Source organism: Neofelis nebulosa, chromosome 2 (genome assembly GCF_028018385.1).
Source record: "Neofelis nebulosa isolate mNeoNeb1 chromosome 2, mNeoNeb1.pri, whole genome shotgun sequence".
Lineage (NCBI taxonomy): Eukaryota > Metazoa > Chordata > Mammalia > Carnivora > Felidae > Neofelis > Neofelis nebulosa.
The window spans coordinates 44,684,025-44,706,666 of NC_080783.1; the positions used below are offsets into that span (position 1 = coordinate 44,684,025).

Consider the following 22,642-nt stretch of genomic DNA (forward strand, 5'->3'; position numbering starts at 1 on the left):
GATGGCTTAATACCTTTTACACTTAGTGTATTACTCTTATTAAAAAAATTTTTTTTAAATACTGGTTTGAATAGGTAGTAAATACATAAGGCACAAAATTCAAAAAGTTCAAAGGGATCATACACTAAAAAGTCTTCCCACCCCTCACTTCCAAGTCCAGTTTTCTTTCCTGCAGGCAATCATTTTAGCAATGTTTTCTGTATCTATTTAGAAATACATTCTGGGGCGCCTGGGTGGCCCAGTCGGTTGAGCATCCGACTTCGGCTCAGGTCATCATCTTGCGGTCTGTGGGTTCGAGCCCCGCGTCAGGCTCTGTGCTGACAGCTCAGAGCCTGGAGCCTGCTTCGGATTCTGTGTCTCCCTCTCTCTCTGCCCCTCTCCCGCTCATGCTCTGTCTCTCTCTCTGTCAAAAATAAATAAACATTAAAAAAGAAATTTAAGGGGCGCCTGGGTGGCGCAGTCGGTTAAGCGTCCGACTTCAGCCAGGTCACGATCTCGCGGTCTGTGAGTTCGAGCCCCGCGTCGGGCTCTGGGCTGATGGCTCCGAGCCTGGAGCCTGTTTCCGATTCTGTGTCTCCCTCTCTCTCTGCCCCTCCCCTGTTCATTCTCTGTCTCTCTCTGTCCCCCCCCCCCCCCAAAAAAAAAAGTTGAAAAAAAAAATTAAAAAAAATACATTCTGTGTGTAAAAATGTATGTGTCCATGTACAGAGTGGGTGGGCAGCATTGTAAACACACTGCCTGGTTGTTCCACAACAGTGTATGGAGAGGTAGCTGCCTCATTCTTTTTATTTTTTTAATGTTTATTTTTGAGAGAGGGAGACAGAGAATCCCAAGCAGGCTCTGCGCCATCTGCACAAAACCGGATGTGGGGCTCCAACTCACAAGCCATGAGATCATGACTCAAGCTGAAACCAAGAGTTGGACACTTAACTTACTGGGGTACATAGGTACCCCTGCCTCATTCCTTTTAAAGCCTCTATAGTATGCATTTTTGTAGGAATGGTTATAATTCTTTTAACCAGCCTCTCACTGGTAACATTTAGGTCATTTCTAATGTTTTGCCATTACTAATGACATTGCAGTGACTATTCTTGTGTATTCATTTTGCCCATATGTAAACATGTCTATAGGATAAACTTCTGGAACAAGGATGACTGTGTCGGTGAGTATGCTTTAAAAAAAAATTTTTTTTTTAATGTTTACTTACTCTTGAGAGAGAGAGAGAGAGAGAGAGAGAGAGCAGGAGCACGGGAGAGGCAGAGAGAGGGAGTCACGGAATCCGAAGCAGGCTCCAGGTTCCAAGCTGTCAGCACAGAACCCGATGCGGGGCTCAAACCCACAGACGGTGGACTGTGAAATCATGACCTGAGCCAAAGTTGGACGCCCAACTGACTGAGCCACCCAGGTGCCCCCAGTGTATATGCTTTAAAAAATGGGTTGTCAGGTTATTTTTCCTAGGCTCTCCAATAGTTTTTGCTCCTACAGTATATGTTTCCTCGCCCTCTAGATATCACAGGATACCGAACTTCTTGCCAAGTTGGTTAAGAAACATTTTACTATAGTTATAGGTTCTAAGGTTTTTTTTTTAATTTTTAAAAATGTTTATTTATTTTTGAGAGAGAGAGAGCACGTGCGCACAAGTGGGGGAGGGGCAGAGAGGGAGGGAGATACAGAATCTGAAGCAAGCTCCAGGCTCCAAGCTGTCCGCACAGAGCCCGACGCGGGGCTTGAACCCACGAACTGAGAGATCATGACCCGAGCAGGAGTTGGATGCCCAACTGACTGAGCCATCCAGGCGCCCCTAATTTAATTTAATTACTTTAAGGGATGCTTGGGGAAATTTTTATTAGCTGTTATAAGGTCAATATGAATAATAGACTCTTTCCCCATACACAAATAATAATTAAAAACTATTAAGTGGTTGCCTTTTAAAATCTTAAAAATAAATGAAATAAAAACAATTGGACTACATCCAATGAAAGGTGTGGAAAGTCTCTACTCAGGGAAATATAAATTTTTGAAATAAATTTTAAATTATATATAAAACACTCAATATTACAAAAGTGTCAATCCCACTAAATAGGTCTTTAAATTCACTGCCATAGTAGTCATACTCCCTGCGGAAGTTTGTTGTAGATATTGACAAGCTGACTCTAAAATCCATAAGAAAACACAAAAGATCAAGAAAACAGTGTTGAAGGAAAACAATATTGGAAGACATTGGTATGCTATCAACGATGGTTAAAATAAAATAGTAATAAAAACAATGTGGTAATGAGACATTAAGAACCAATGTAATCATTGGTACAAAACAGACCCACATAGATATGGAAATAAGAATTACAATAAAAATGTTACTTCAGAGCAATGAAAAAAGGATGGTTTTATTCCTAAATGGCACTAGGTCATCTGGATAGCCATATAGATGACTAGTCATGGAAAAATCCCTTTTATCAGTTTGCAGCTCAAACAAGTCATAATTTGGATGGCCTGCAAGAATGGACAGTTTGGGCCTGCCGTGACCACACATGGCATCATGTATCGGGAGTCCAATGGTATTCTCTCTCATATTTATTTATAAATATATAATTTATCGTCGTTAGCTAACCAACAGACTATACAGTGTGCTCTTGGCTTCGGGAGCAGATTCCCATGATTCATCACTTACATACAACACCCAGTGCTCATCCCAACAAGTGCCCTCCTCAATGCCCATCACCCATTTTCTCCCCAACATACCCCCCACCCTCCGCCTCCTCCATCAACCCTTAGTTCTCTGTATTTAAGAGTCTCTTATGGTTTGTAACTATTTTTTTCCTTCCCTTCCCCTATGGTCTTCTGTTAAGTTTCTCAAATTGCACACCAGTGAAAACATATGATATCTGTCTTTCTCTGACCTATTTCACTTAGCATAATACCCTCCAGCTCCATCCAGGTATTACTTGTTGCGTTACTTGTTGCAAATGGCAGGATTTCATTCTTTCTCGTTATATTACTTGTTGCGTTACTTGTTGCAAATGGCAGGATTTCATTCTTTCTCATTGCCAAGTAGTATTCCATTGTATAAATAAACCACGTCTTCTTTATCCATTCACAAGTTGATGAACATTTGGGCTTTTTCCATAATTTGGCAATTGTTGATAGCACTGCTATAAACATTGGGGTCCATGTACTCCTATGAATCAGCACTTCTGTATCTTTGGATAAATTCCTAGTAGTGCTATTGCTGGGTCATAGGGTAATTCTATTTTTAATTTTTTGAGGAACCTCCACACTGTTTTACAGTGGCTGCATCAGTTTGCATTCCCACCAACAGTGCAAGAGGGTTGCCCTTTCTCCACATCCTCACCAACATCTATTGTTTCCTCAATTGTTAATTTTAGCCACTCTGACCGTGTAAGGTGATATCTCAGTGTGGTTTTGATTTGTACTTCCCTGATGATGAGTGATGTTGAGCTTCTTTTCATGCGTCTGTTAGCTGTCTGGATGTCTTCTTTGGAAAAGTGTCTGTTCATGTCTTCTGTCCATTTCTTCACTGGATTATTTGTTTTTTTAGGGTGTTGAGTTAGGTAAGTTCTTTGTAGATTTTGGATACTTACCCTTTATCCAATTTAAGTTTTAATTGAAAAAAATTCAGACTTTGTTTTTAATAGCCTTTTCCATAATCCTTGTAAGTGAATATATGTTATTTTTATCTGATAATGAATTTTAATAAAAACTAAGCTGACATTAAATGTGCAGCATGATTTTATAAAGACTTGAACACTGTGTAACATTTAATGCTATTAAATTATGGACTTCTGTGTTTTACTAGATTTCAGTTAAGAAGTGTGCCATTTGCTTTTAATTAGCATTCTCTAGTTAAAATTTTCCAATTTAAGCTTTATATTGTACACGGTTCTCATGTGAAGGTTAAAGCATTGTTTTTAGTTAAAGTAATAAGTATGATTGTGCCATTAGTCCTAACAATTGTGTATAGCAGAGTCCTGGGAGATTGTTATGTTTCTTACAGGTGTTTATATTAGTACTATATATTACATGAGCAGTGAAATCTGATAATTAAGTTATAGCATATGAGTTCCTAAGTAAGCATATAGGCCAGTTCATCACAGCCATGTGACTTGTAAGTATGTCATTTTATAATCTGGCCTCACCTGCTTAATCTGTTTACTTTCCTATCCCTCATTTCCTCAGTCAGCCTTTATTCACTCATATTTAACATCTTAATATTTCCGGGGTGCCTGGGTGGCTCAGTTGGTTAAGTGCCCTACTCTTGATTTCAGCCCAGGTCATGATCTCAAGGTTCGTGAGATAGAGCACTACATCTGGTCCTATGCTGACAGTGCACAGCCTGCTTGGGATTCTCTCTCCACCTTTCTCATTACCCCTGTCTCTCCCCTTCTCACGCTCGCTCGCTCTCAAAATAAGTAAACATTAAAAAAAATCTTGATGTTTCCAAATATCCATTGTTTGTTTTAGGATGTGTTATTCTCTAGGATTCTTGCACTCCTTTTTCTTGGCATGCATCAAGGCCCAGCTCAAATATCCCCTTTTCTATTTTTTTTTCAGATTGTCAGTAGTTACTGTAGTCAGAATTATTTGCCCTCTTTATTCATCTTTGCTTTGCAAGCACGTAACATATTACTTGGTATATAGTAATAAATTAAGAGATTTGAGAGTATTTTGTAGTCCAAGTAATTCTAAGACTAGGTTCTGTTCTAAATCAGTTGACTCTGTTCCTTCAGAAACAAAAAAGATTTAATTACTATGTGTATACTTTGTATATACTATGTATATACTTTTCTTTTGGTATGTATATTTTGCTTTACTACAGAATTTAAAGAATTTTAGAGACCTTTGTCAGGGGCACCTGTGTGGCTCAGTTGGTTAAGCCTCTGACTCTAATTTCAGCTCAGGTCATGATCTCCTATGGGATCAAGCCCTGTGTTGGTGGAGCCTGCTTGGGATTCTCCCTCTCACTCCCTCTCTGCCCCTCCCCTGCTCGTGTGCTGTTCTCAAAATAAATAAGCATTTAAAAGAGAAAAAGAAACTTTGTCAGATATACGTAGTAGTCCATTTGATTACTTACTGTTAACTTGTATGAAAGATTTGCATTTAATGTCCAGGCATACCTCGTGTCATTGTGCTTTGCAGATTTTTTTTTTTTTTTTTTTTTTTTTTTTTTTTTTTACAAATTGAAGGTTTGCAGCAACCCTGCATCAGCAGAGCAAATCTATTGGTGGTATTTTTCCAACAACATTTGCTCACTCTGTGTCTGTGTGTCACATTTTGGTAATTCTCATGATATTTCGAATTTTTTCACTATTCTGATGAACGGTGATCTTGATGTTACTGTTGTAACTGTTTTGGTGGCGCCATGAATGCACCCACGTAAGATGGTGAACTTAACAAATATTGTGTTTCTTCTGACTGCTCCACCAATCTGCTGTTCTTTCATGTCCCTCTCCTTAGGCATCCCTATTCCCTGAGACACAACAGCATTGAAATTAGGCCAATTAATAATTGTGCCTCCAAGTGTACAAATGAAAGGAAGAGTCAGATGTCTCTCACTTGAAATCAAAAGCTAAAAATGCTTAAGCTTAGTGAGGAGGGCACGTCAAAAGCCAAGATAGGTCAAAAGCTAGGCCTCTTGCACCAGTTAGCCAGGTTGTGAATGCAAAGGAAATGTTTTTGAAGGAAATGAAAAGTGTTACTCAAGTGAACACATGAATAAGAATGTGAAACATCCTTATTGCTGATAAGGAGAAAGCTTTAGTTGGGATAGAAGATCAAACCAGCTACATTTCCTTAGGTCAAACCTAATCCAGAATAAGGCCTGTTCAGTTCTATGAAGGCTGAGAGAGGTGAGGAAGCTACAGAAGAAAAGTTTGAAGCTAGCAGAAGTTAGTAACGGGGTTTAAAGAAGGCCATCTCCATAATGTAAAGATGCAAGGTGAAGCAGCAAGTGCTGATGGCAAAGGGCAGCCAGTCATCCAGAAGGTCTAGCTAAGATAATGAAGGTGACTCTAATAAACAAGATCTTCAATATAGATGGAACAGTCTTCTGTTGGAAGAAGAGGTCATCTAAGACTCTGATAACTAGAAGTCAATGGCTGGCTTCAGAGCTTCAAAGGATAGGCTCACTTCCTTGTTAGGGGCTAATGCAGCTGTTGACTTTAAGTTGAAGCTAATACTCATTGATCATTCTGAAAATCCTGGGGCCCTTAAGAATCATGCTAAATCTACTCTGCTGTGCTTTATAAATGGAACAGCAAAGCCTGGATGAAACACAGCTGTTTACAACATGGTTTACTGAATACGCATACACACATTTACATATATACATGTATACATGTATATATGTAAAATGTTTATTAATGTTTGTTTGCTTTTGGGAGAGCATAAGTAGGGGAGGGGCAGAGAGAGGGGAACAGGATCTGAAGCCCTGATGAGCCCAATGTGGGGCTCGAACTCAAGAACCAAGATCATGATCTGACCTGAAGTTGGACACTCAACCGAATGAGCCATTCAGGTGCCTCCTGAGTATTTTAAGTCTATCGTTGAAACCTACTGCTCAGAAAAAAAGATGCCTTTCAATATACTGCTCATTGGCAATGCACCTGGTTGCCCAAGAACTTTGATGGAGCTTGCTAACACAGCATCTATTCTGCATCCCTGGGTCAACGAGCAATTTTGAATTTTCAAGGCTTATTATTTAAGAAATACATTTTATAAGACTATAGCTGCCATAGAGAGTGAGTCCTTTGGATCTGGGCAAAGTAAATTGAAAACCTTCTGGAAGGGATTCACCACTCTAGATGCCATTAAGAACATCTGTGATTCTTGGGAAGAGGTCAAAAACTAGCAACATTGGTAGGAGTTAGAAGAAGTTCATTCTAACCCTCATGGATGATTTTGATGGGTTCAAGACATCAGTGGAGGAAGTAACTGCAGATGTGGTGGAAACAACAAGAGACCTAGAATTAAAAGTGGAGCCTGAAGATGTGACTGAATTGCTGCCATTTCATGATCAAACTATGAAGAAGGAGTTGCTTCTTATGGATGAGCAAAGAAAATGGTTTCTTGAGATGGAATCTACTCTTGATGAAGATGCTGTGAAGATTGTTGGAATGACAACAAAGGATCTAAGACTGTTACGTAAACATAGTAGATAAAGCAGCTCCTTGAGGTTTGAGAGGATTGACTCTAATTTTGAAAGCTCTGCTGTGGGTACACTGCTATCAAACAGCATTGCATGCTACAGAGAAATTGTGAAAGCAAGAGTCCTTCAATACAGCAAACTTGACTGTTGTCTTATTTTAAGAAATTGCCACAGCCTCCCCAACCTTCAGCATCTTCCACCCTGATCAGTCAGCAGCCATCAACATTGAGGCAAAACTCTCCACCAGCAAAGATTCTGACTCAAAGTGCAGATGATCATTAGTATTTACTAGCAAAATTCCTTCCCCCCCCCCCCCTTCCACAATGTCAGCTTTATTCAGTCACAAAGCAAGGTTGACATAATTATCAAGCATGTGTTTAACTTGGCTTCTATAGTGTGGCCTCTTCTCTCCCTTTAGTTGTGGAGTTTGTTCTGTCAGCCTTCAGGTTAATTTCTGGGGGTATTTAGGATGAACTGATAGTTATCTAGTTGTGTTCATGGGACACACATAACTGTTATATGCACTGGGGGAAAATCATTTGAATTTATTGCAGTATTTGCTTTATTGTGGTGGTCTGGAGCTGAACCCACAGCACCTCTGAGGTATACCTGTATATGGTTTAATATTGGCTTGTGACAAAATCTTAATGAATTTCATCCTAGGCTTAATCTTTTTTTACACAGAGAATGTCTATGCACATGGATGCAGCAGGAGAAGTACTACTGGAAAGAAGAGGTTGTGCAGGAGTGATAACACTAAACAGACCAAAGTTCCTAAATGCATTAACCTTTAATATGGTTCGGCACATTTACCCACAACTAAAGGTTTGTGATTTCCTTAAATTATATGGATACTTTAAAAAATGTATCCTTAGGGGGGCGCCTGGGTAGCTCAGTCGGTTGAGCGTCCGACTTCGGCTCAGGTCATGATCTCACAGTCTGTGAGCTCGAGCCCCACGTCAGGCTCTGTGCTGACAGCTCAGAGCCTGGAGCCTGTTTGAGATTCTGTGTCTCCCTCTCTCCCTGAACCTCCCCCATTCATGCTCTCTCTCTCTGTCTCAAAAATCAATAAAGGTTAAAAAAAATTATTAAAAAAAAAAAGTATCCTTAGGGGCACCTGGGTGGCTCAGTCAGTTGAGTGGCCAACTTCAGCTCAGGTCATGATCTTGGGCCCCATGAGTTCGAGCCCGTGTCAGGCTCTGTGCTGACAGCTCAGAGCCTGGAGCCTGCTTTGGATTCTGTATCTCCCTCTTTCTCTGCCCTTCCCCAACTTTCTCTCTCTCACTTTCTCTCTCTCTCTCTCTCTCTCTCTCTCTCTCTCTCTCTCTCTCTCTCTCTCAAAAATAAACAAACATTAAAAATAAATAAATAGGAATGTATCCTAAAAGAACATTTCTGGGATTCTCTTCCATAGAATCTTTGGGATCAGTGCCCAAGCCCCACTGATTTCTTGTCTTCGTCCTTTCCCTATGTGATTATCTTGAAGCGTCCCTAATGACAGGGACTTCATGACCTCCTGAGAGCTCCTTCCATTTTTCCATAGCTCTGAGTTTCTTCCTGTGTTTTGCCACTCTGCTTCTCTGACCTTTTAACCAGTGATAATAGTTCTGCCTCTTGGTACAGGAGTATACAAATCTAACGTTCCATGTGACAGCATTCTGACATGATTCTTAGAGAAGACTATAAGCTTTTCTATTCTAAGTGAACTGCATGGTGCTGTGGAAAAGCATGACTTGTAGTTGGACTACTTTGTTTGAAACTTGGACTTCTGTTTATTAACTCTTCAGCTTGGGAGTGTTCATCTCTCTGTCCTTCATTTACCTCAGCCGTGAAATGGGGATTATAATATCTCACAGGATTATTGTGAAGTGAAATGGTGTACCTAATATGGTCAGCCTCAAAGACTAATTCTCCCCTGGTTACAAGTTCCTTAATTTTTCATTTGATGAGTCTGTCTTCTATTTCCTTATGTCCGTTTGGGATACCTTATAATATGTCTTTAAATGTAATAAAGAGAAATCAAGTATTTCAGGTTGGAGTGGACCAGAGTGGAAGAAAGTAGAAACTTCCATGTTAGAATGCCATATTTCTATTAATGTAGTCCAATATTGCATTAGTCTTTTGGACAGCCACATCCATCCAGCTACATCTCTTCCTTGTGTGTTTATATTTTTATTCTCAAGTGTAGAATTTATACAGCTCCTGTTAATTTTTTGTCTCTGGTTAACTGATGTTTTAGTGAATAGTCTTTTGAATTGCCCTTGGCTCTTGATTCTTTCATCCTGATTATTTATAGTTGCCCCTGCCAACCTCAAATCACTTCAAGATCTAATCAGTATTGTGGTTTCATTCTATTGCTTATAAATTTGTCAGTAGGTTGGAGCCCTATATTACCACAATAGAAAGGTTCTTGTTCAGTTTATCAACAGTCCTTGGACTGATTTGTTCACCAGATTTATAAGCTTCTGGGATGTATATTTAAGCCCATCTTCTTTCATCTTGGTGTCAAAGTTGTCATGGCAAAGATTTCTTCAGATATCATCATACAATTTGGATCACAAAGTGTATTCATCTAGCAACTTTGTTGGAATAGTCTCCAATTTATGTCAGAAAAGAAAATGAAGTTAGGATCCATTCTTTTGGATGTACTTAATAAAGCTTGTACTTTATGCGTATTGACATATATTTATCTATACATGTATATGTGTGTATCCATATGTGTATATAAATGCATATAGATTTTTTAAATGAGTTTTCATTTATAGTATGCTTTTCCCATTTTCTTTTCAATTTGGATAGAATTGGGAACAAGATCCTGAAACTTTCATGATCATTATAAAAGGAGCTGGTGGAAAGGCTTTCTGTTCTGGGGGTGATATCAGAGGTAAAAACTTTTTCCTCCTCTTAACCTAAATGCTTTTTTCCCTGAGTAGAACTGATAAAACCAACAGGAAATTTTTGTAGTACTTTGTAATTTGCTTTACTTAGAATTTTTTTTTTATTATAATGTCTTAGCTTTTGTAGTTAATATTAGAAAAATGAGAATAGCATTTTTTTAAACTATGTATGTGCCCTTCATATATTCTGTCTTTCTACCTAAATCATCCTAAACAAAATATATAGTTATGGTGTGTGAGTCCACTTTTTATTCTAGGTTAGCTGGTATTCAGCAATTCAATTTGTTCTATAACCTGACAATCTGGCCATGTTGAGTGACTTGTCATTGTCCAAATATGACATTCTTTCACATATCTCCTTGACTGTTCTTGTGCTTTTCCCCAGTTCATGATCCCAAAGCAAGAATGTACTTATACATTTATCCTATTGTCAATATATTTTTACAGATGTTTAGAAACGTTGAAATGAGATAAAAAGATTAATTCTCCTTTCTAATTCTTTAGGTCAATCTGTATACATATAACTATTAAAGGCAAAAGAAAGAAGAAATGTATATTCTCAGGATCAAAGTCACGTATTTATCATCACCACTGGTGATGATATTTCAGTATTTAATATATACTGAAACTGTTTTTACACTTTGTAATGAAATTGGTAGAGTTCAGGGATGGTTTTTTTTCCTTGAGTTTTTATCGTGTGTGTGTTATTTATTTATTTTTGTATTGTGTTAAGGCAGTACTGTTTCTATTGTATTTGGAATAGGAAAAACAAGCTTGATTTAGGATATAATTTTAGGTACCTATTAAATTTTTTTAATATTAAATGTGATTTATTGTCAAATTGGTTTCCATACAATACCCAGTGCTCATCCCAACAGGTGCCCTCCTCAATTGCCCATCACCCACTTTCACCTCTCCCCCACCCCCCATCAACCCAGTATTTAAGAGTCTCTTATGGTTTGTTTCCTTCCCTCTCTGTAACTTTTTTTTCCCCCTTTCCCCTCCCCCATGGCCTTCTGTTAAGTTTCTCAGGATCCACATATGAGTGAAAACATATGGTATCTGTCTTTCTCTGCCTGACTTATTTCACTTAGCATAATACCCTCCAGTTCCCTCCACATTGCTGCAAATGGCAAGGTTTCATTCTTTCTCATTGCCAAGTAGTATTTCATTATATATATAAACCACATCTTTATCCATTCGCCAGTTGTTGGACATTTAGATACCTATTAAATTTAAAGTAACTTGAGTGTTAAAATTTCAGTTGCTTAGATAGATTTGTTAACTGAATTGTGTTTGAATTTATTGTTTTGCCCACAACATGAATATATTTAAAAAAATGTTTTTCAGCATGGAGCTAACCTTTATTGTGGAGTTGAGCCTATGATCTTCATAGTTTACAGATAGGCAGAACCTTACATATTGTTTTTAGCTTCTTCTAACTGTGAGCTATTTTTACATACACATTTAACTTTATATTATATATATAAATATATATATGTAAATGTATATATATATAATTATATATATATATTGATATTTGGAGGTACAGTTACAAGTTACAGATTTAGTCTATGTGTATAAAGAAGTGGTCTTCAATTCCAGGAAATTTAGTTGCTTTAAAGATGTTTATTTAGTCCAAGATGATAAGTGGGCACTCAGAAAAAAAATTTTTTTTAAATGCTATTCATTTAATTTTAACTTCTATGGAATTAATTGATTAGAATAAGATAAAGAGGAAATCAAAGATTTTTGAGGTAACAGCTTCATTCCATAGGCAATATAATTTGCACTTTTGTCATTTTAGAATTGCTAAATAGTGGTAAGAACTGAGTAAGAAATAATAGATGAGGGTTTGGGGGCATGCGTATATCAGTGAAATACCATTAATGACAAAAAAATAGACACCAAATCTTTCTTTTAAAAACCAGGAAAAGAAGTCAACATTTGGAACATTTTGAAGGAAAATATATCAGTTTTCTACAATTAGTCTAAATACCTATAGTCAACAATTTTTAGGTAACTCTTTCCCATAGAAGAAATATGTTTATATTTTTATTTGTATTTTAGTAGATAATTCTTAGAAGGGGTGCCTAGGTGACTCAGTTGTTTGAGCGTCTGACTTGGGCTCAGGCCATGATCTCGCCATTCCCGAGTTTGAGCCCTGCATGGGGCTCTGTGCTGACACCTCAGAGCCTGGAACCTATTTCAGATTCTGTGTCTCTCCCCCTCTCTCTGCCCCTCTCCTGCTTGCACTGTGTCTCTCTCTGAAAGATAAATAAAAAAGACACTTAAAAAAAAAACATTAAAAAGACTTAAAGAGGAAAGGCATATAATCTTACAGTATATGGAAGAGAATGGTTTGGTAGTAGTCTTAACATTGACTGGACTAGGAATACAGTGGGTGCTCAGTGTTTCATGATGAAATGAATGTGGCAGAAATATTTAACTAGACAGAATATATTGCACTGTGTGTATGGGTACATGAGTACGCATTCACATACGTGCTTATATTTCTCTGTGTGTATGTATAATGTACTTTGTGTTAAGATATGTTACCATTGGAAATGTATATCCAGCAAATCTTTATTTGGGTGCTATAGAAAATAGTCAAAATAAAATGGTAGCAATATATAAGTTCTAAATTAGGTATAGCACTTTGTAAGAAATTCTTAAGAATTTTTGCCTTGAAGTTTTGACTTTAGAATATGGATCTGGGGCTGTGTCTGTGGCAAGGGCACTTCAAAACTTTAACAAACCATTCTAGAGTTTCCCCTGGTACTTAATATCACAGTATTTTAAGTTTATTCTCTTTCTCTTTGACAGTGTTAACTAGAAAGCACTTTATTAAAAAATTACAATCTTTTTCCCTTATCTTCCTTTTTTTTTTTTTTTTTTTTTTTTGTAGCGATCTCAGAAGCTGGAAGGGCAGACCAGAAGATAAGTCAAGATTTCTTTAGAGAAGAATATAGGCTGAACAATGCCATTGGTATGTGTGTTCCTCTGAGAGCTTTAAAAATGGAATCAAGATATAAGCTGCAGTGTAAATTGTTAAAGATACAATCAGTAGACATTCTTATTACTCTTTCTACTCTTTCATAGACTATATGTCAGGCATAAATAAAGCTGATTGAACTATTCTGACTGCTCATTCCAGAACAATTCATACTTTAATATTAGTAAGCTATACTTAGTTACTGTATGTCCTACACTCAGTATGAAAACATGGATTCTGATTATATCGCTGGCTTTCTTAGAAAACAAAAATCTTGGGCCTCAGTTTTCTCTGTAAAATGAAGTACCGTTTCCTAATTCTTCAGGAACTCTGGGATGAAAATACCTTTATAGTTGATGTTCCAGGTTTCATTGGAAGTGAAGCAGTACTTTTATTAAGCATGCGCTTCAAATGTTAAGTTGCAGGGAATAATATAATAAATAATTGTGTACCCACCAGCCAGAATGAACAGACATTAATATTTTATTTTTGCTTGATGTTTTAAGATTTATTTAGAAGAGATAAAATACTACATGTTTTTTATTTATTTATTTATTTATTTATTAAAAAAAATTTTTTTTTTAATGTTTATTTATTTTTGAGACAGAGAGAGACAGAGCATGAATGAGGGAGGGTCAGAGAGAGAGGGAGACACAGAATCTGAAGCAGGCTCCAGTCTCTGAGCTGTCAGCACAGACCCCGACGCGGGGCTTGAACTCACAGACTGTGAGATCATGACCTGAGCCGAAGTCGGCCGCTTAACCGACTGAGCCACCCAGGCACCCCAAAATACTACATGTTTTAAACTTATACTTTAGTTGGCTCTGTTGTTTTCCTTAGTGCCATTTTTTTCTCTCCCCAGAAGCAACCATTATCTCTCCTCAAGGAGCAACTGTTGTCGTTAATTTTTAGTGTATTCTACTAGACCATACTTAATATTTTTACTGTATATTTATGAACAGAAGTAGTATTACTGTGTGGTTTTGAAATTTATAGAAGTAACATCTTACTATGTATACCAGTGCATAAGTTGTTTTTAATAACATGGAACGAAACTGTTGGGTAGTATTCTGTATTATGAATGTATCCCACATTACTTTTCTGTTCTACATTAATTAATATTTTAGGTTATTTCAAATTTTTACTAATACAGATATGGTCCCCTTAGTGTCTATGTACAAAAGTTTCTTAGGAATAATAGAAGCAGAATGGATGGATCATAGTTTATAGGTCTTCAGCTGTTTCCAGATTCTTCTCTAAAGTACAAGACTTTATTTTTTGCATGTTGTTTCCATCATTTTTTTGTGTTAAACTTTGCATGTTTAATATCTTACTGTGGCTTTAATTTGTATTTCATTGCATATTGGTGAGATAGAAGGTGTTTTCTTTTTTTTCTTTTTTTTTTTAATGTTTATTTATTTTTGAGAGAGAGAGTCAGAGCGTGAGCTGGGGGAGGGCCAGAGAGAGGGAGACCCAGAATCAGAACCAGGCTCCAGGCTCTGAGCTGTCAGCACAGAGCCCGACACGGGGCTCGAACCATGAACCGTGAGAACATGACATGAGCGGAAGTCGGACACCCAACCATCTGAGCCACCCAGGCGCCCTGATAGAAGGTGTTTTCTTAAGTAATCATTTAGATTTTCTTTTCAGTGTCATCCTTTCTTCATCTTTCTGTTGGATTGTCTTTTTCTTACTGATTGTGTAGGTCTTTATGTGTTCTGGATTCCTCGTTTTTGTAAACTATAGATACTTCTCTCTGTTTGCTACTTCAGGTTATTTTTTGGTATATCTAAGTTTTTATTTGATGAGTTGAAATGCATCCATTCTTTTCCTTTATGATTTATGCTTTTTTGCATTAAACCATGTAATAACACTGAGGTTATTAAGATGTTGTCATATTTTCTTTTAATAGTTTCAATATTTTGTTTCTTTGTACTCTAAGTCTTTAATGTACGTGGGGTAGTTTTTTGCATGTGACATCCTTTAACTTTTAGTTTTCAGCTAGAAAGCCAGATGTTGTGTTTTCTTTTATGTGTAAATCTCATGCCTTTTTCACTGATGTTAATGATACCTCTGTCAGGTATCAAGTTCTTATATGTGACCTGGTCTGTTTCTGGGCTTCTTTGTTCAGTGGTCTATTTATACTTATGATGAAACTACAATGTCACAATTATTACAGCTGTAAGATATGTTTCTATCTAGTAGTGTAAGTTGCCTTTGTTGTCTTTTAGAATTGTCTTGGCTACACTTAGGCTTTTGATCTTACATATGAATTTTAGAATTTTAGTTTTATTTTGTCTGGCTCTACAGAAGATTCCATTGAGGTTTTGATTGGAATGACAATTATAGGTTAGGGTAAATTGACGTCTTGCACATTGAGTCTTCCCATCTATGCGTGTGGCATATCTGTATGAACCCATAAAAACTTGTGGAGTTAATAGTTTGCATACCATGAAACTCACCCATTTCAAATATAATTCAATAACTTTTAGTAAACTTGGGTAACTATTACCCTAAACCAATTTGGAACTTTTCATCAGATTTGACTTTTTATATCCTTGAATAATGTTTTGTAACTTTATTCATAAAGATCTTCCTGCTTTTTTTGTTTTTTTGTTTTTTTGAAGTTTTATTCTTAGGTAGCTTACTTTTTGTTACTACATTTAGTTGTAATTTTTACCGTTAAATTTTGTAATTTACTGTCTTTGGCATATTGAAGTGATTTGAAATTTAAATTTGGTTCTTATATCTAGCAGCCCTGCTGAAATTTGTTATTCTAATGATACTTCTATAGATTCTCTTGGCTTTTCTACATAGGCAGTTATACCATCTGCACATAATTTTGTTTCACCTCTGTCTCTACAGTTTTTACATTATGAATTTTCCTATATTTGGGGGATAGGACCTCTGTTACAATGTTGAATGATTGTAGTGTTATTTCTGATGTCCATGGGAAAGCTTTTACAATTTTAATTTTTAGTATTATCTTTTTGTAGACATTTACTTATGTATGTATGTATGTATTTATTTATTTATTTTACCAGGTTATGGATATTACTTCTATTGCAAATTTGCTAGGGGTGTTTTGATTTTTTTTGTTCAGTGGTAGTGGTGGTGCTTGTTGTCCTGTACTTGAGCATGCTTTTTCTCTCCCTCTCCTGGAAGGAATTTATTGACTTCCTGGCTCAGCAGATGGGTTTTCTAGTCATGTTTTGCATATCTAATAGCTCTTCCTAGCATGAGCTTTTATGCAGGTAGTCCATTTCATAAACTATATGGCCTAGAATTTATTTAAAAAAATTTTGTTTTCTAATGTTTGTTTATTTTTGACAGAGTGTGAGCAGGGGAGGGGCAGAGAGACAGGGAGACACAGAATCCAGACCAGGCTCCAGGCTCTAAGCTGTCAGCACAGAGCCTGACATGGGGCTAGAACCCACAAACCACGAGATCATGACCTGAGCCGAAGTCAGAGGCTTAACCGACTAAGCCACCCAGGCACCTTTAGAATTTCTTTCTGACTTAAAATAAATACATGCTCACTCACAATTATTGGCTGTAGCTTCTCCTCAGCTATTGATTTTGGGTTTGTTATGGCACTGATGGATATCCTTTGGCTTTGAACTTGGATGTACATTAAAAAATTTTTTTTCCCTAGAATTTATATATCTTTGAAGTAGGAGTGGGGAAAAGAGGCTGTTTCTTGATTTAACTCAGTGAGCTGGATTGAATGGACATCTCTCACTTCTTTAAGTCTCAAATTCTGTGTATCAGATTTACTTAGAATGGCTTACTCATTTTGAAAATTTATACCAGTGATATCCAATAGGACTTTCTGCAATGATGAAATTATTCTGTTTCTGTGTTGTCCAACGTGATTGCTACCAGCCACATGTGGCTAATGAGAACTTGAAATGGGGCTAGTGTGAGCAAGAAACTGAATTTTAAATTTTACTTAACTGCAATTAATTTTAATTTCAATAGCTACATTTGGCTAGTGGCTACTATATTAGTGCAGTTCTATACTAAATAAAAGGAGATAGGAGAAAACCTTGAAGCAGTTGGGTAAAAAAATAGGAAGCGTTCAAGGTTTAATTTCTATACATTGTAGTGACCTATTTTAGCTAATAAGGAATTTGACAGATTGTGGCTTTATGCACTGCATCAATTAGCTTCTAATGTTTTATATCTGAAATATATATATCTGTAGCTGAAATGGGGGGATTGTGTATCTCCATCTCAATAGAGAAACTTCGTTCCATAGTTTCTAGGGAATTAGAGTTCCATAGGGAATTGCAGTTCAAGATTGAAGGGAATTCTAGCTCAAGACTGAAGGCTGTGGAAGTCCTTGCAAATATGCAATCAGAATTAAATTAATTTTGGAATTGTGCTCTGATGGCTTATTTGGCAAATTGGAAACATTTACAGAACTGCTAGATGTGTTAAAACTGTAGTTTTACCCTTCTACATTGCATGGAATATTACTCAACCTTAAAAAAAGAATGATATCTTGTCATCTGTGACAATATGGATGGACCTGGAGGGTATTATGCTAGATGAAAAAGGAGAAAGACAAATCCCATATGGTTTCACTTATATGTGAAATCTAAAAAACAAATGAATAAACAGACAGCAGAAACAGACCCATAAATACAGAGAACAAACTGATGGTTGCCAGAGGTAAAGAGGGTAGAGGCATGGGTAAAATGAGTGAAGCGGGGAGTGAGCAATATAGTCTTCCAGTTATGGAATGAATAAGTCACAGGAATAAAAGGTACAGCCCATTGAGAATATAGTCAATGATATTATAGTGGCATTCCATGGTAACAGATGGTAGCTACAATGGTGGTGACCGTAGCATAATGTATATAAACTTGTTGAGTCACTATGTCTTACACCTGAAACTAATATAACGAACATTGTATGTTGACTACACTTCAATCAAAAAGAAAAAAAAATAAAGTCCAAAAGAGAAACCAAAAAAACTGAAGTTTTTTTTTTGTGGTCTTCACTAAGGAAGTAATATTGGCAACAAGCTGTAACAGAAGCTCAGTGATTTACATTTTTGTTATATTATAAGCAACTCCCCCTCTCAGAGGAAAAAGAAAAAAGGGAAAGGAACAGAGTAAAATTTTACAGAATTTTTGAGCTGAAAGGAACTTCTGAGGCCATATATTCTCATTGTTTAATATTCTCATTGTTTAATAGATGAGGAAACTTACATGTGTATCACATACACATATATGATATGTGCATATACATTAACTTGTGTATGTGTGTATGTATACCAAAAGCTATATATGTGTTGAATTGCCAATATGTATGTGTGTACATGTCGGGGGGTGGGGTACATCTGATGCCAGCATATATGTTGAATATAGTTGGATATAGTTAATGACAAAGCTGAGACTAGAATCTGGGTCTTTTGACTCCCAGTCCTTGCTTTTTACTGTATGCTGCACTTCTCTTTGTATCCAAATACTTTAGATGTATTGAAAACAAATTACATTCCTTTGAATACAACTGTGTACATAAACAGCCATGGCTTATAAAGTAAATCTTAATTACATTTTTCAATGGCTGAGCTATAAAAGGCTTTCATTTTGTTTGAAATTGAAGTGTTGAATTGCTAAATTAAATAGATGATCAGGATTGTGTAGAAATTGACATTTTAAAAACATATTTTACAAGCCATATATTTAGCTACTTTGGTATTTCTCACAAAATTTTTCTAGGGAAAATATTCAGAGTTAATGTAATATGTGATTTTTGAAAAAGTGAATATATTTTAAACATTGTAACTAATTATAGCTCTGTTTCTTTTAGGTTCTTGCCAGAAACCATATGTTGCACTTATTCATGGAATTACAATGGGTGGGGTGAGTAGACTCTTTTACACGCATCATTGATATGTGAGTTTATTAAAAATAAGTCATTATTAATCAGAAGTGAGATGATTAATGTAATATGGCAGAACTCATTGAAACAAAATCATGTCTGGATTTTGGAGCTTTCTAGGTTTAGGATATAATATTTGCATATAACACTTTTAGACTTATTTCCACCCAAAAGAATATGTTCTTAATTATGTTATATACTATTTTAGTTTCTTGAATTAGCAAGCTTTTTTAACCAACAGAACAATTGAATTTTTTGTTGTTACATAGAGTGTTTTTTTCTACTTATAAATAAACTTCTTCCAACAGCTTCAGAAAAGCAACTGGAATGTTAAGGTTTTCTTAGACTGAGTGGTTGGGGATGTGTTTGCCTAAATTGTATCTATTGCACAAAATCTCACCTCAGTGAAAGTGTTTGGGTACTTTATGAAGTTTTCGGAAACTGTGTTTCTTATCAGTTACAAATATCTATTTTGTGTCTGTGCAGTTACAAAGAAGTCTTAAATGTTTTTGGCCTTGAATAAACTTGGAAAAACATGAAATAATTACAGAAAAAATGGAAAATTGCATGGCACTGGCTATACCAAAGACAAGCCTTTAAGAAAGTGAGAGGTCAGAATGTACCTTCATGGCAAGAAAAGAAAGGATTTAAGTAGGTTGTAGGAGGCCAAAGGGCAGAATTTCAAAGATTCCATGTTCAGTGTTTCAGAGATTTAGTCTTTGGGACTATAAGAAGACCCCTCTTTTTCTGGTAGAACCAAACTAAATAAAGCCTCTTGGGCACTGGGAATTGCTTAGATCTTGCACATCATTTTGGGAAGGGACTCTACTAACAGCTGTGATTAGAAAGTAGGATCAACGGGCCACATGTCCTTCTTGGTTTGTTGGCAGTTACTGAGCATGGGTTGATCCTGCTTTCTTTGTCCAAATACTGGGGAAGAAAATCCCTGAAAAAATACTGCAGAATAAAGGGAAGGAAAATAATGGAAATGTTGAAGGAAGAGCTGCCTTGTGAATGTGGAAGGAACCAGGAAAAAAATGAAAATAAAAAAAATATTGGGCATTCTTACTAACATGTTAAGAACACTTGAACAATCCAAAAGATGGCACCATAGAGCTTGCTTTTATTTTTGTGGTTTTTTTTCTTTTTATTATATAAACTTTTTTTTTTCCCAATCAAGGAAAGTAACAATTTTACTTATGTTCTCCGTCATGAAGAGTAAGTAGCATGAAACTTTGTAGAAGGGATGGCTATATTCCATTATGTTTTAGATTTCAGAAATTTGAAACTTTACTCCATATTTTAGTCTATGGTAAAATAAAAAATGTTTGCTAAGTGCTTCTTCACTTAGTTGCTCAAAATTGTTGAAGATTATGTCATTCCAGTGTTTTTGCAATAGATTAACAATTTTTTATTATGAGCAGTTTGAAAGAATAGGTCATTCTGTTTCCCAGAAAGACATATTTTTAATTCCTTTTCTCTTTAAACATCTAAATTCATATTTTTTCACATTAATATATATGTATATATAGAAAGGAAAATGCCTAAAAAATCAATATTAATTTTAAGTAGATATAGAACAGAGACAAATCTTTAAAATTTTCTCTGTATGTGTAGTTCCATCCCCATTTCCCTCTCAACTGAACTGGATTTAAAGAGCTTTAAAATTTCTTTCTTCCTTCCTTTCTTCTCCTTTTCTCCATTCCTTCTTTCTCTTCTCTTCCCACAATGCATTTTATAATAGAAATAAAGTTCGCTCCCCCCCAACTCAAAATATGGTGCAGTATGGTATTGTTGTATCTCTCAAAGTGTCCTAAGATGCTGCTAGCCAAAAGGCTTTATGATCGATATAATGGAAAATTTAAAGTTTAAAGGCATAGACAGGGGTATGAGACTGCAGGGGCTGTGAAAGGAAGAATTAGGAAATTTCCATTGGATTTCAAAGTGTGTAGAATATGTGCTTATATGCATTCATTTTTATCTGTGCTCATGTTGAACTTTCTTCCAGTGTGGGTGATTATCCTCTTTGTCTTGATAGAGAGGGGTAGGGTCTCCCTCTCTCCCTATGGTATTCTATGATTTCCTTATGCCTTTTTAGGGGAGAGTTAGGATGTCTTTTAGTTGCACAATTTCTGATAGTAAATGTTTAGGGTCATTTAGTTTCTCAGCCTTTTTCATAGGTAAACATTGGGTTGTATTTTTGAAGTTGCAATGGATTATCCTCTAACAGAAGTTCCTATACTTTTTAACTCTATTTTACCCCTTGTCTGTCTTATTAGATAGAACCCTTGATTCTCCACTTTATTCTTTTCCCCCTGACTCAGGGATATCTAAAGGCAGAATTGGGAGGTGCTTGTATTTCCTTCCCAGGACCTTGGCTTTGTTGCCTCCCTTATCCACCATTTTAAGGTATTGAGTTCTGAGAAATAGAACTTTGACTTTCTAGGAGTATGGGTATTCTTGGCAACTTCTGCAGACTTGCAGATTCTCAGATCTACAGGGAGTTCTTCTTTCCTTGGCCCTTTCTTGTGGATATATTCATAGGATTTTGGTTCATTTTGTTTTTAATTGTGAATTTCCCCTGGGTTCTTGGTCAAGAGGCAGGCACCTCCTCCCTGTGCCGTCCTTACCCTGCCTCTGTTTCATCTACCATGTCATCCATACACCATGTTGGGTTGAATGATTTGTGGTCTAGAGGGCTCGGTTCCTTATTTTGCCATCAGATTATTGCACTAAAAAGAAAGGGGGAGGGAGCTCCTCTTGCCCTTAAGATGAGCTCATTCTCCTACCGATATATTGACTTAAGAGGTTTAATGTTAACAAGAGGTTCGTTATGATTTTAGCCATTATTTGAGATTATTCTCCACTATTTCACCCAACCATCAAAAGTTGATCTATGTGTGCGAAATACTGGTTAGACTCTGGGCTAAAATAGTAAACAAGGCAGATATGTTTTCTTTCCTTATGGAGCTTCCTGTAGAGAGAGGCAGGGACAGGTATTCTGGAAATACACAACAGTACCATCCTCAACTGTGTGAATATGTGCGAGTACTTTAGTGAAAGGGCTGGTGTAGGGGAAGCATCTTGGAGGAAGTTCTATCAGCAGTCAGGAAAGAACAAGTTGGGAATAGTGGAGAAATATGATTGCTAATGCGTGTAAGGGGTTGATGTGTGGAAGGACAGTGGGCAGAATGAGAAGATAGAGACATATGTCAAAGGAGATGAGAGAATGTGTATTTGGGTAAACGTCAGTGTGCCTGGATTTTGGAGTGTGAAGGAGATAGTGGTTAAAGTCTGAGGCCAGAAAGGTAAGCAAGAAGCTAGATCAGTCCTTTTATATAAGCTATGTCGGGTAGTTTATCCTAAAATCAGTAAGGAGAGCCTTTAAAGTGCTTTTAGATGGGGAGATGGCTTGATCAGGTTTGCATTTTAGAAAGATAAGTCTCTTGTGGGAAGAACAGATTGGAGGGGGTTAGGGTTGGAAGTAAAGAGATTGTTTAGCAAGTTATTGCAGGGATCCAGGTGAGAGATTATGGTGATTTTGGACTAGGGTAGCATCAAGGACCTGAAAATTAGATTTATGGGCAATATTTAGGAGACTTGGGATTTGATGAGGGCTAGAACATGGGAGGGTAAAGAGGAGGAGGACGCAAGCTTGAGTTCCAGGTCTAGTGTGGGCACTCGAATGAAGGG

The 22,642-nt window shown here is 36.7% G+C and overlaps 1 protein-coding gene across 1 annotated transcript in view; it reads left to right on the forward strand.

The window, feature by feature from the left end:
* The window catches only part of HIBCH (3-hydroxyisobutyryl-CoA hydrolase), a 122,182-nt gene that overhangs the window by 41,385 nt on the left and 58,155 nt on the right, over positions 1–22,642 (forward strand). The window contains 4 exon segments of the mRNA XM_058711192.1: positions 7,847–7,987; positions 9,962–10,046; positions 12,968–13,048; positions 18,878–18,930. Of these exon segments, the coding sequence (XP_058567175.1) occupies positions 7,847–7,987; positions 9,962–10,046; positions 12,968–13,048; positions 18,878–18,930 (360 nt within the window).